This window comes from Pongo abelii, chromosome 19 (assembly GCF_028885655.2).
Source record: "Pongo abelii isolate AG06213 chromosome 19, NHGRI_mPonAbe1-v2.0_pri, whole genome shotgun sequence".
Lineage (NCBI taxonomy): Eukaryota > Metazoa > Chordata > Mammalia > Primates > Hominidae > Pongo > Pongo abelii.
Window position 1 is genome coordinate 533761 of NC_072004.2, and position 13144 is coordinate 546904.

At 52.0% G+C, this 13144-nt stretch overlaps 2 protein-coding genes across 4 annotated transcripts; one reads left to right on the top strand and one right to left on the bottom strand.

The window, feature by feature from the left end:
- Window positions 1–1444: 1444 nt before the first annotated feature.
- On the bottom strand, window positions 1445–8876 carry GEMIN4 (gem nuclear organelle associated protein 4). 3 transcript variants are annotated; one of them, XM_009251095.4, is made up of 2 exons: window positions 8616–8876; window positions 1445–4792 (listed from the first exon to the last, which is right to left on the bottom strand). In XM_009251095.4, the coding sequence occupies exon 2, from the start codon at window positions 4767–4769 to the stop codon at window positions 1626–1628; it is 3144 nt and encodes a 1047-aa protein (XP_009249370.3). In that variant the 5' UTR covers window positions 4770–4792; window positions 8616–8876; the 3' UTR covers window positions 1445–1625. The 3 variants fall into 3 exon arrangements, with proteins under 3 accessions (XP_009249370.3, XP_009249369.3, XP_002826837.3); XM_009251094.4 differs by having other exon boundaries at window positions 8594–8876; XM_002826791.6 differs by lacking the exon at window positions 8616–8876 and adding an exon at window positions 8131–8262.
- Window positions 8281–11793, top strand: LOC134760509 (diazepam-binding inhibitor-like 5). The gene is made up of 3 exons (XM_063718370.1): window positions 8281–8378; window positions 8857–10392; window positions 10848–11793. Exon 2 carries the CDS (start codon window positions 8889–8891, stop codon window positions 9240–9242), a length of 354 nt encoding a protein of 117 aa, XP_063574440.1. The 5' UTR covers window positions 8281–8378; window positions 8857–8888; the 3' UTR covers window positions 9243–10392; window positions 10848–11793.
- Window positions 11794–13144: the final 1351 nt, after the last annotated feature.

Here is a 13144-nt window from a genome sequence, read left to right on the forward strand (position 1 = left end):
TCCCAGTAATACACTGAAGGTTCCCAGAGTTCAAGCACAGTAGTCACACATAACTTAAGACCCTTTCTTCTCTTCATAAGTGAATCTTACTAGGAATTGGGAGAGTGGAAGCCCGATTATTGGTCAAGGAGCCAAGCCTACTTGACCTGAGGAGAGAACCTGAGTAATGCCCCATTGTGAAGGAGGGTGTGGATATGGAGGGAATGATGGGAAATATTTTTTCCCCCTTTCATCTCACACATTAAACATGTCCCCAGCCAATTCTCATAGTTTCCTCATACCTCAGACACCTTAAACTCATTTTTTTTTCTTTTTGTAGAGACAGGTTATCTCTGTTGCCCAGGCTGGTCTCAAACTCCTGGCCTCAAGTGATCCTCCTGCCTCAACCTCCCAAAGCACTGGGATTATTATAGGTGTGAGCCACCATGCCTAGCCCACTCTCAATTTTTTTTTAGACAGAGTCTCACTCTGTCACCAAGGCTGGAGTGCAGTGGTCTGATCTCAGCTTACTGCAGCCTCTACCTCCCAGGATCAAGTGATCCTCCTGCTTTAGCCCCCTGAGTAGCTGGGACTACAGTTGTGTGTCACCACACCCAGCTAATTTTTGTGGGGTTTTTTTGTAGAGACAGGGCTTCCATATGTTGGCTGGTCTCAAGTGATCCTCCCGCCTCGGCCTCCCAAAGTGCTGAGATTACAGGTGTGAGCCACCGCACCTGGCCCAAACTCATTTTTTATGTTCCTGCACACATCATTCCCTTATCCAAACCATTCATTCATCCAAATCTCGACAGCCCCTCCTTAGGCAAAAGCTAACGTGGCCCATCCATTCAGCACATCTCTGCTGGGTTTGCCAGGTCTCATCTTCACAGTAGCCCCTTTGGGGGTGACTGAATAGATGGCGTTAAGACTGTATGGGAAGTGGGTGTGCTTACTGTCCCAGCTACTCAGGAGGCTGAGGTGGGAAGATCACTTGAGTCCAGGGGTTCAAGGCCAGTCTGAGCAACAAAGACTGTATGCACTCCTCAATTCAGAGGGGACCCATTTTCTTGAGGTCACTAACCTAGCCCCTGGCCACGGAGTTTATCTTGGTCCTCCAATCCTCTCATTTTAGAATTGTGCAGGCCTCTCGGGTACAGCAATCTCATGGCCAGAGGCAGAGCCAGGGCTGGACTGGATTCTTTCCCAAGCTGCTGTCCTTTCCAAGATACCTCAAGAAAAAAACATTAAAAGACGAAATAACTCTTGAAGGGGGTTATACGTACCCTGTAATGCTTTTTCCACCCACAAGGTTTCAACTTTGGGCTTATTTGCCAAAATCTAGGATGGAAAAGTCCAGTTATGAACATGTTCCTCCCGGCTGGATTTGATCTTGAAGACACTAAGCCCAATTTCAGAGCATATTTAATCCTGGGCTATTGCTGAGGCCGACTTAGAAGAGACAAAGTGAGATGCGAAAGAGGAGAATTTTTATGATAGTTTGTACGTTACAAATACCCGAGAAACTATTTTCTTTACACCATTATTGCCATGACTTTTTGTGGACAGTTTCACCTAACTGTAAAGTCCAGGCTGCTCGGGTCTGGCCCCTACAGACCCGCCATGTGGGGCCCAGCTCCCCACACAGGTCAGAAGCTGCTCATCTTCTGCAACAGGGTTTGGCGCCGTTCTTCGGGGCTGATGCCCTCAGCAATGGACTTTAAGAAGCGCTGCTCGTGTGCCCTCTGGAGCAAGGAGCTGACAGAAGGGTTGGTCTTGCTCAGAGTCTCATAGCAGGTGAGGGTTTCCAAGGCTAAAACGTAGAGTGGCTCACAGACCTCCGGGTGGAGCATGGCCATGATGTGCAGAGTGTGGCAGAACACCTGCGTGTAAACAAACAGGGCTTCCTGGGTCAGGTCCTGCTCTGGTCCTTGAGCCCAAGGGCCAGCTGACTGTATCAACCTGACTGAGTCCAGGAGGCGGGTCAGACTGCCACAGAGAAGTTTGACCACGTGGTTCCAGCCTTCCAGAGGAAGCCAATTCTGACAGCTCTGGCTGCAGAGAAACTGGAAAGTCCTCAGGAAGAGGACGGAGAGTTGGAGCTCCTGGGCAAAGGGCTTCAGGTTGAGCAGGGGAACAAACTGAATATATTCCAGGCTATACGGGACATGGAGGAGCTGCTTCTCTAGCAGTCTCCTGGTCAGCTGGTGAAGGCGCTGCCACTCCTGAGGGCTGCACCAAGGCATGACTTGTACCAGGGCCACCAGAAAGCCTTTGCTGAACAGTCTGACCTCCTCAGGATTGCCCACGTCCACCACCAAGAGAGACAGCATCCTCTCCGAGACGCCGCTGGAGACGCAGCAGCACTCCATCCAGGCCAGGAGCCCCGTGCCAGCCCCGTACCCTGGGTGGGCCTGGGAGGTCCACTCGTCTTCTGAAAGCTTACAGATCTCAAAAAGTGTGGCTGGCACTTCACACTTGAAGTGCCCCTCAAAGAAGTTCTTCAGCCTCAGGCCCACAGTCCAGTCTAGCTGTTCTAACTTCCGGTGGAGCCAGGACAGGGACTTGATCCAGGCATCCGGGGAGAAGGTCTCGGCATTGGCTGATACAATCTCACACAGGAGCTCCAGGATATGGATCGCTAGATCCTTCCTATCCAAAGAGAGGCACCGCTTCTCCTTGGGAAGCTGCCAGTATTTGCTGAAGCTGTCCAAGAGCTGGCACAAGCTGAAGAGGAGTGGAAACGGGGAGCAGGTCTGGAGCCAGTATTCCTCTCGGCATGCGTTTGCCTCTAGAGTCTGGATGAAGATCCTCAGACTGAGGTCTACCTCCTCAACATCTAACCTCAAGAAAGGCAGGACAAATTCCTTCAGCACCTCGTCTGGCTCAAGAAGAGCAGCCACTGGAATCCCTTGGGGCTTCACGGGACTCATCAGGCAGTTCAGGAGCTCTAAAAATTGCTTTTCTTCCTTGGGTGTAGAGAACTTCATCCAGACGGTTTCTTTGAGGCATGACACCAAGAAAGTGGCAGATGAACTGGGACCCTGCTCTTCCACGAACCTAAGGGCAGGGAAGGCAGTGAGAATCTGGGCCAGGAACTTGTGGGTGCCGAGATTGACCACAGCCAGGCTGCACATTTTCTTCACTGTGACTTCCGGGTGCGCCATGACCAGGCGGGCCACGGAGGCTACAGCTTTTGCCAAGCCCTGTTCGGAGGCACTCTGAGTGAGCTGGTTAAAAGTTGTATTGAGGTCTTCCTGAAAACCCTCCACATAAGCCAGCAACTTTTCAGAGAGGCCCTTTCGCCCCCAGGAACGCAGGATACCTGCAAGGACTTTATTTTTACCTGGCAGGGAGAGGTCTGCGTAACATTCCAGGATCAGGTGGATCACCTGCCGGATCTGAGACTCAGGGATGGCTCTGTCAGCTGTGCTGACGTCTATCACTGTTTCCAGCAGCCTCAACACCAAGTCTGGCTCTCGGAAGAGGGCCCTGTTACTCCCCAGGCAGGCTACCCACTCGTCCGAGAAGGCCCACTTCTTCTCAGAGGCAAAAATGTAGCACACTTCCATATGGCGGTCCATCTTCTGCTGGATGACGGCCATGGCAATGGAAGCTGTGATGTCCTCCAAGGCCCCGTTCTTCAGCACTGTGCTCGTTTTCCTCAGGAAGTCCCTGACACACTCCGCCAGCTCAGAGACCACCTGCCTTTCCTCCTTGGACAGGCTGGTACGGTTCAGGTAGAGCGTCGCGTTCTGGCTGAAGGAAGTCAGACTGTCGCACAGCCGGTAGCTGTCGTAACTTGTCCCCTGGCTGCGGCGGAGCACGGCCTGCAACTCCTCCCCCCACTCCCGCAGCAGGTGGTGCAGGAACTCGCAGCCCATGAAAATGGTCTCACTGGGGAGTCTGGCCAGCGAGGTCAGGCTGACATCCCGTTCTGCCTCCTTCACCTTCTCTGCCAGCGCCTGCTGGTGGTAGGGGTTCTGGGTGTCTGAGTTCCACACGGAGATCACCGTGGCCAGTTTGTCCAGATACACGGTTGCAGACACGTCCTGGGGGTCGTCCTCCGTCAGCGCAAACACGGTCAGCATGTCAGCCAGGTTAGCCAGTGCACAGCACTTCCTCCCCGGGCCCAGGATCCGACTCTGGATCTGCGTCAGCCCGCGGAGCAGCATGGCCAACAGGGGCATGGTGGGGCACACGTCTGGGTCTGACCTAAGCCTCTTTGGAGGATGGGGGAACTCATCTAAGGCAGGCAGGTACTTATGGGCCATTGCACTAAACTGGGAGAGCAGCTGGTCCTGTGGGTGACCCTTGTGCTTCATCATCTCCCACCAGACGTCCAAGAAGAAGGCCACATCTTCAGAAGAAGTGTCAACGGTCACGTGTTCCAGAAAGCGCTCTAGTTCTGCATGGCAGATGGTAGTGGGCAGGGCCATCAGGAGCTGGATAAAGAGTGCAGAAGCTTCCAGGGATTTGAGCAGCTCAAAGAGGACGGTATGGTTGATGGTGGGGATCATGTTGCCCACCGAGAAGAACAGGTCTTCCTGCCACCGTGTCTCCGTGTCAGACGGGGTCACGGGGTGCGGCTGCAGAACCTTGGCCCAGATGATGATCAGGGCTTTCTTCTTCCAGGCAAAGGGCTGGGAGTGTGCTGCAGCCGAGGAGATCTCCCTTAAGGCCTCCACGATGGGCCGTCCAACATGTTCCCAGTCAGACTTTGTTAATTCTGCCAGGGCCTTAGGGCGGAACAGCTGCTCGGCCAGCAAGAAGCCTCCATGCAGAATAGTCATTTCTTCACAGATGTTCAAGGGTCCTGTACATAGACAAGCCAAATAAGACAGTATAGTGAAAATGTTTCCAGATGGCCACTGCTATTAGTAGGCTGTCATGGTTAGAGATGACAAGGGTTTTAAATGACATCAGCGGAAGGGGAGAAGGGATGACTACAAGAGCCACTGCAGAGCTGGAGTCAGAAGGACTTGGCCAAGGAATCCAGAATGGCTTCCGAACTCTCCAGCCTGGGAACTGGGAGGCCATCAGGTGACGTCACGTACAGGGAATGGAGGAAAATCAGAACAGATGTGAGGAAAGATGAGTTCAGCTTTGGCTATCAAGGTACAGATGTCCTCCAGCAACGGAAATGCCGGGTGGAAGTTCAGGAGGGAAGTCAGCTGGGAAATGTGATTCTGAGAGGTATCTGCCCAGAGGGGATCACTGGAACCAAGACAGTGAATGAGATCCTTCAGGAAAGTGTGTGAAAAGAAAAAGCTGGGCTGCTGAGGCCAGACCCTCCAGCAAGGCTGGGCCAGCAGAGGATGTGGGGAGAGGGGTTTAGAAATAGCAGGAGGACAGTACAAACTACAGGGGCCACTAAGCATGTACCACAGGACATGACAGCTGAGTTTCTCATGACAGATGAAGGGGCATAGCCACAGGGTAATGGGCACAGAGCAGTCACACGGCCACAGGGTAACGGGCACAGAGCAATCACACGGCCACAGGGTAACGGGCACAGCAGCAATCACACGGCCACAGGGTAACGGGCACAGAGCAGTCACACGGCCACAGGGTAACGGGCACAGAGCAGTCACACGGCCACAGGGTAACGGGCACAGAGCAGTCACACGGCCACAGGGTAACGGGCACAGAGCAGTCACACGGCCACAGGGTAACGGGCACAGAGCAGTCACACGGCCACAGGGTAACGGGCACAGCAGCAATCACACGGCCACAGGGTAATGGACACAGCAGCAATCAATCACACGGCCACAGGGTAATGGACACAGAAGGAATCAGAGGAGCCCTGCCTTCACTCTTTATAACCTTGCCTTGGGAACAGGCTTCAAACATTCTTCTACCTTTCAGGGAAACAGTCCACCCTACAGCTCCTTCCAGTCAAAAACAAGCTACTTATGGCCCTAGCTCTGTGGGAGAAACCAGGGAGTAGATACAGAAAATACTGTGCTACATTAAGCCTTCCTTCAGGGAACTAACGATTGACACAGACTTACCATGAAAAGCCTCTTGGGATGTTTAATCAGACATGGGTTTAAATCCTAGTTCAGCCATTTAAAAATGATGTGATTCTGGCCAGGTGCAATGGCTAGCACTTGTAATCCCAGCTACTTGGGGGGCTGAGGCAGGTGGATCCCTGAGGCCAGGAGTTCAAGACTAGCTGGGGTAACACAGTGAGACCCGCCCCCCCATCTCCAAAAAAAAAAAAAAAAAAAAAGGGATGTGATCTTGGTCAGATCGCTTCTCCAAGCCTTCCTTCTGCATATGTGGGGATAATACAGACTTCATGTTATGACTTTGGGGATCATGTGATATATACCAGTCAAGCCCTTGCTAGTGAGTTGGTACTGCTATCTCGTGACCCCATCTCCCCGGGACACTATGATGGATAAATGAGATACAGCTACAATAAGAATCAGGTTACAGAGTCTAATTAGGTGCTCAGTAAATGTTGGTTTCCCCAAACCTTTTCATGGTTGGCAAGACCAGAATCTTGTCACTATTCTTTGCCTCCCCCAGCTCAGAAACATCAAAGGATGTAGGTCTTTATCAGGTATGTTTCCTTTGGCCCAGAAACTAAAACGAGGGTACAAACACTGCTCCCTATTCCTCATTCCTGAGTCCTCTCCCCTTTCCCAGGATTGAGAGATGCTACTCCTTCCTCAGTCTCTCATGCCCCCAAGAGCTCATATTCCCCGTTTTCACAGGCCAGACACCAGCAGAGAAAACACTGACTCCAGAAGACTAAGCACCATCTTACCCCTCCCACCATTTATGGGAGCAGCAGCAGGCCAAGGGCTCAACACTATGTAACCCACTTGTGGAAGCAATCCATCTCATCTCACAGTGGCTGAGACCGACTCCCAGGGAGGCTTAGGCTTTAGAGGGGACCTCCCTGGGAGGTACCGCTCTTCTTTCTGGCTCAGGAGGCTCTCCCAGGGTCCCAAAATATGGTCCCTCCTGACGCTGTAAATTTAATTTTATTGCATTATTGGCTTAGTTGAGCAGATGTTTGGCCCTCAACACCTGCCTTCCAGGCGCAGTAAGTACGCACAGTTTGAAGTAGTAAGTCCCAGGCGGTTACTAGCTGGAAAATACTCCGGTACTCTATCACGGATGGTTAACTAGTGCTTGCCAGAGCCCGCTTCTTAGGTTTATTAAGCGACTACTCCATGCCAGACACTGTGCTAGGTGGTACATATGTAAGATCTCTTCTATTCACAATCACCTTTTGAGGACAACTATTCCTGCTCTAGAAGGACATTGAGGCGCAGAAACGATTTGCTGAGGGTGTCCCAGCCTGAATGTCGTGGAGCTGGGAAGCAATTACGGCTGAGGGTCTGCAAGCCCTTAGAGCTCTGCTATTACACTCCTGAAAAACTGTCTGGGGGTGGGGACCAGACCATTTCCCCCCAGCCTACTACTGCTGACACATCTCGGGGTGCCTCACCCCCAGCTCTCCCAGAACAGCCTCCTGGTCTTAGCAGCGTGTGCCAAGGTTTAGCAGGGAGCTTCTAGTTCCTATGGGCTCCCTCCCAGACCTTGCCTGTAAGATTCTGAATCAGGACGCACGCAGGTTCACAAAGTGACACCTCAGGAGCGCAGCCGCCCCAACCGCGGGTGTGACCCGCGCAGCCCCACACGGGACACTGTACGTCGGCGATCTCAATGAAAAGTCGCCCAAAACTCAGTGGGGAGACACACTGCCATTCTCCCCGCTCTGTCGATGAGGAAACCTGATAAGCGTAAGACACTTGGGGCGTAAGACACTTGCTCAAGAACGCAGTTGCCGTTCAGGAAATGAGGCCGTCGGGGCGCCCGGGGGTGCTCGGAGAGAGCCCGTTTCCCAAAGCACGTGCGCGAGCCCCGGGCGCTTCCAGGGGCTCTAACTTCACGTCTGCTCCGTGTTTTCAAGCGCAGGAGGCCGGAAGCGGCAAGACGCGGCCCCACGCGCGGCGGGACCCGGACCATCCCCCGCCAAGGCCACCCCGGGACCCCTAGACCCGCCCCGACGCGGAGGACGTTTCGGTCCGGGCCCGCGCGAGCGTGCGCGGCAGGAGGAGACGCGACGGGACAGCACCGCCCCGGTGGCGCATTGCGGGACGCAGCCCGGGGCCGAGGAGCCGCGGCACCCACCTAGGTCCATGGCGGCGACGCCGGCGGCTGCCCGGGGCTAACGCCCCCTCCCCTCCGAGAACTCGAACGCGGCGCGGGACGCACGGCACAATGGGCGGCGCACGCGCCACGGCGGCCGTGCCCGGGCCCCGCCCACAGTCTCCGCCCGGCCCCGCCCACAGCCTCCCCCGCGCACGCGCAGTCCTCACGAACGAGCGCGCCAAGCGCACAGCGCCGCCTTCCGGCAGAGACCTCCCACCAGCCCTCAGGTACCCGGGCGTCGCTCCCAGACCCCGCCGCACCGTCCCCTGCCCGGCCCCTCTACCGGGGTCCCAGCGGGTCCGGCTCATGATTCCCCGGCCCCGCATTCACCCTCACCCGGTAACCCCGGGCGTGCCCCGCACACAGTTCACCCCCACCGAGCGCCTCCCCCGGGACGCCCACTACCCGGCGCGGCCGCACCACGCGAGCCTTCCACTCCCACCCGTCCAGCTCGCGCCACATACTGTCCCTCAACGCGCTCCTGCCGCGCCGCCCCCTTCAGACAGCAGCGTTCCGGATCCTTGACGCTTTTTGACGGCTGGTGCTCCCCAGAAAATGCGCCGTGTGAGCCCAAACATGGTGGGGTAGATCCAGTACGCTGGACCCCGAGCTTGCAGTCTGTGCTTCACAAAACACCAACATCGTGTGCCCGTCTCCTCCCCCTGAGATCGAGTAGTAACAGCCATTCCAACTCTCCACCTCCAGCTTCTAGCACCAGGGACCGCCTCCACCACCCCATGTGCCAAGTGGAGTTCGAGCTGGCGCGCGCGGCCCTCAAGCAGCTGAAGGGTCCCGTGAGCGAGCAGGAGAAGCTGCTGGTCTATGGCTTGTACAAACAGGCCACCCAGGGCGACTGCGACATCCCCGCCCCTCCGGCCTCAGACGTGAAAGCCAGGGCCAAGTGGGAGGCTTGGGGCGCGAACAAAGGGATGTCCAAGATGGACGCCATGAGGGGCTACGCGGCCAGAGTGGAGGAGCTGACGAAGAAGGAAGTGGGGGGCATGGAGCGCGAACAAAGGGGCGTCCAAGATGGACGCCATGAGGGGCCACGTGGCCAGAGTGAGGAGATGAGGAAGAAGGCGGCTGGCTGAGGGCTCCTTGGGAATGGAAAGGGCTTCTTAGACCTTGATGGCTGAAATGTCCTGAAACTGTCGCAAGCTTAGCCGAGACATCAATAAATCACTTAAAGTGCATGAGAGTGACCGACTGCTGTTGGAAAGGAGAAACTCGGTGACTGAGTGCTGGGGAAGCGTCCAAATACACAGACTTGCTTTTTGTATGGTTTTGGGTGGAGTTCCCAGCCCTCCTATTACAAGAGCGTATGTAGGTATTTGGAAGGACCAGGGGGACAGTGGGCTGTGGAAATGCCCAAGATCTGAGGGCAGGAGACCATTCTCCAGTGACAGCCTCTTGGGAGGCTGAGGCCCCAGCCCCTTATCTCTTCAAGGCTGATTCACTAATACCCCAGCACCACAGAGGGGAGAGGGACTCTGTCCTCCCTAAACACTAAAGTCAAGTCCAAAAGCCCCACTGGAACACAGGGCCTACTGAGTTCATGTTTTGAGGGAGACCAAGCTTTCCGTGATGATAGTGCGGTGAAACAGTTGATGCCTCAGAACACAGCAGTGGAGAAACAATGGAGCAGATGGTGTCAAAATCCCAGCCCCAGAAAGGCTCACCTAAGGCCGGGCAACCAAAATGTTCTCGGGACTATTCTGTACTTAACCCTGGTTTCTGCTTAGGGGACGGTGGGACAATATGCATATGGATGTCTATGTGGGATTTGTTGCAAGAGCACAACACACCCCTTGACCTATGCAAGTGCCAGAGTGTCTGAGCCCAGCTTCTACTCCTGTTAATGATCACGGGGGCCTCAATACACAACCATTGTGCATGGTGGCTGGAGTATGGAGTAGTAAAAGGTATCCAGAAAGGCAGGTGTACAGTGGCATATGGGATTTCCTGGTACTTCTTTAATAGGAACTATCTTCACAGATCAGGATATCAGGTCAGCTCCAGTTCTTGCTGGGACCAATAAACAATAGAAGCAACAACCATAGAGACTGAAGAGGACAAAGGAAACCAAACCTCACTGTGTGTCTTCAAGATCTTCTGTTCACATAGTTGCAGGAAGTTGCTGTAGACAAAGTATGAAGAATGAAGCCCACCCAGGACTAAAGAATGAAGCCCACCCAGGACATCACAGCAACGAAAGAACTATTTCTGGTAACTGTAGACCAGGTGAGAGCCACACTGTAGAACAGCAGTGCTGCCCTCTCTTCTTTGGCGAATGTTATGAAGACATTCTGATGCACTTAGGATCATGATTCATGTTAAATGTAAATTAATCGTAAAAATAACACATCTTGCTCCAAAATGTGACAATTTAGAAGCTGTCTATATAGCCAGACCACTCTAAATCACAGAACCTAGAAAGTAAAAATGTGCCATAATTAGGACAGCAGAAAGTAACAGTAAAGTAAAGTTTTAAAAAAGAGAGAAAATAAGGATTTATCTATTTGTATTTGCTTAAGAAAGGGTTACCTATAGGATGCAGGGGGAATGGGATTGATGGGCATGGGGTATACTGTGAAAGGAAAATCTTGGGACCAAATTCACTAAGCCAAAAGGAAAAGTTAAGCTTGGAAATTGAGTTATGGAATATGCAAAAAACTTTTCCTTTTGTTCCTAAACAGATAAGCTACAAGACAGAAGGCCACATATCTCCCCAGGTGGTCTCCCTCACCTGACAATATAAATTAACAGCTTATCTTCATAGGTAAGGGACAAAGACAACACCAGAAACCATCCCTCACCAGCCCTGACACAAAACGTAGATTTACTGAGCTGAATGCATAACTGTTCCTCTGCCCGCTGCTTTCACTGTAACATACAGATTTGGTGAGCACTAAATGTAGATTTACTGAGCTGAATGCATAACTGACTGTTCCTCTACCCCCTCCTTTCACTGTGACATGTAGATTTGGTGAGCGCTAATCAAAGCCTCACAAGAATGTAACCACTTATCTCCCTAATTACCCTCCTTTATTTTTCCTTTCCCTCTTCCCTCCCTTCCTGCTCTTTCCCTTTTAAATACTTGTTAGGAATAACACTCAAAATCCTAAGGAAATTGAACACTCCAACAAAGGATTCTTAGTAAAGCAATTTTACTTCTGTGCAGAGGGGTGCCTCCTTGGCCAGTCGCCATGAGAGCACACCTGAACAAAGGGGCACGAGAGCCTTTCTTCCTGACGCAAGTCCTGCCCCTGTACCCTTTCCCCATTGGCTGGGGTCAGGTCGTACAATCTAAACTAATCCCGCTTGGCTAAACATTTGAATTTTTTACATAGGGTGGGTACGTAAAAGAAAGTGGAGAGGAAGGGGAAGGGGTGTCTGTAATGAGCTAGAAAGTTAGTCCTCTTTCCAAATAAGGAAAGGAATGTGAGCTGGTACTGATAACACTTGGTACTGTGGCATGCCTGGGTATCTAACAAAGGCAGAAAGGAAAAAAGGAGAAAAGTGGGGGGGGGAGGGGTAATATGAATTAAAGAATAAAATATTGATCAGATTATTTGAAGAGAAACCTCATCATATCCTACATACTGACACCCTAAAAATCCTCATCCTCAACCTTGGCAAAATAAACCTCTAAATGGGCAAGACTTGTCTCAGACACTTATCTGGTTTACAATACCTTTTCATATTGTTTTGATTTTTGAGCCATGTGACTCTATTGCTTTCTATAAAGAGGATGAGGCAAGGGCACTTCTTTATTGATCATTAAAGTCAGAGTAAATTTACTATTGATTTCCCCTAAGGTAGGGGTAAGAACTCTTAGAACAAATGGAAACGTCTCAACTCTTACCCTGAATTTCAACGGACACATTGGAGGTCTCCTGGAAACTCTGGCTGCTAAGTCACAGCAGCACCGAGTGGCAGGTGAGATAGCCAGAAAGTCACATGAAGGAGCACTGAGCATCCCTGGGTTTGTTAATTCCAGTAACATGTCAGACGGACATGGACTTCAGACAGTCCTGCAGGCTAACTAGGAGAGCTCTGGCAACACGGCCATTCTAAATCTTTCTGGAGATTTAACTCAAGGCCCACTTGTATTTACATGTAGGCTCCATAACCCCTCAATTCAAAAAAACAACTCTGGAGAAACTGAAGAACTTTCCAACTTCATCTGTTTGAAACACCAGCTTGCAGCCTGAGCAACACAGTGAGACAGTGTCTACAAAAAATCAAAAAATTAGCTGGGTGTGGTGGCACGTGGCTGTGGTCCTAGCTATTCAGGAGGCTGAGGCGGGAGGATCTCTTGAGCCCAAGAAGTCAAGGCTGCACAGAACCATGATGGTGCCACTGCACTCCACCCTGGGTGATAGAGCGATGTCTCAAAACCAAAAACGAAACACCAGCTTGGGCAAAGCTATCTTTCTTATATCCTCATTTTCTAATTGATCATATCCCCCAGATGTGGGAAAGTAATAACTTTAGTTTAAACTTAGTTTTTGCAGATCTAACGGGCATCTAAATAATTTTTTTTTTTTTTTGAAACGGAATTTCGCTTGTGTTGCTTAGCTGGAGTGCAATGCTGTGATCTCGGCTCACCACAACCTCTGCCTCCCAGGTTCAAGGGATTCTCCTGCCTCGGCCTCCCGAGTAGCTGGGATTACAGGCATGAGCCACCGCACCCGCCCTAAATAATAATTTTAAAAAATTACTGTTTTTTGGTTTAGAATTACTTAGCTGAACTGTGCAGAAGCAAGCTTCTGGATTCCTTGATAAAAAGCCAAAGTTGTACACTAGAGGGCTTTAGGATGCATAAAATGTTAAAAAAAACACAACAGGACGAGGCGGGCTGATCACCTGAGGTCAGAAGTTCAAGACCAGCCTGACCAACATGAAGAAACCCTGTGTATACCAAAAATACAAAAATTAGGCGGGCATGGTGGCACGGCCTGTAATCCCAGCTACTCGGGAGGCTGAGGCA

Coding starts and splice junctions, on each gene's coding strand:
- LOC134760509 (XM_063718370.1), top strand. CDS start 8,889: ATGTGCCAAGTGGAGTTCGAGCTGGCGCGCGCGGCCCTCAAGCAGCTG.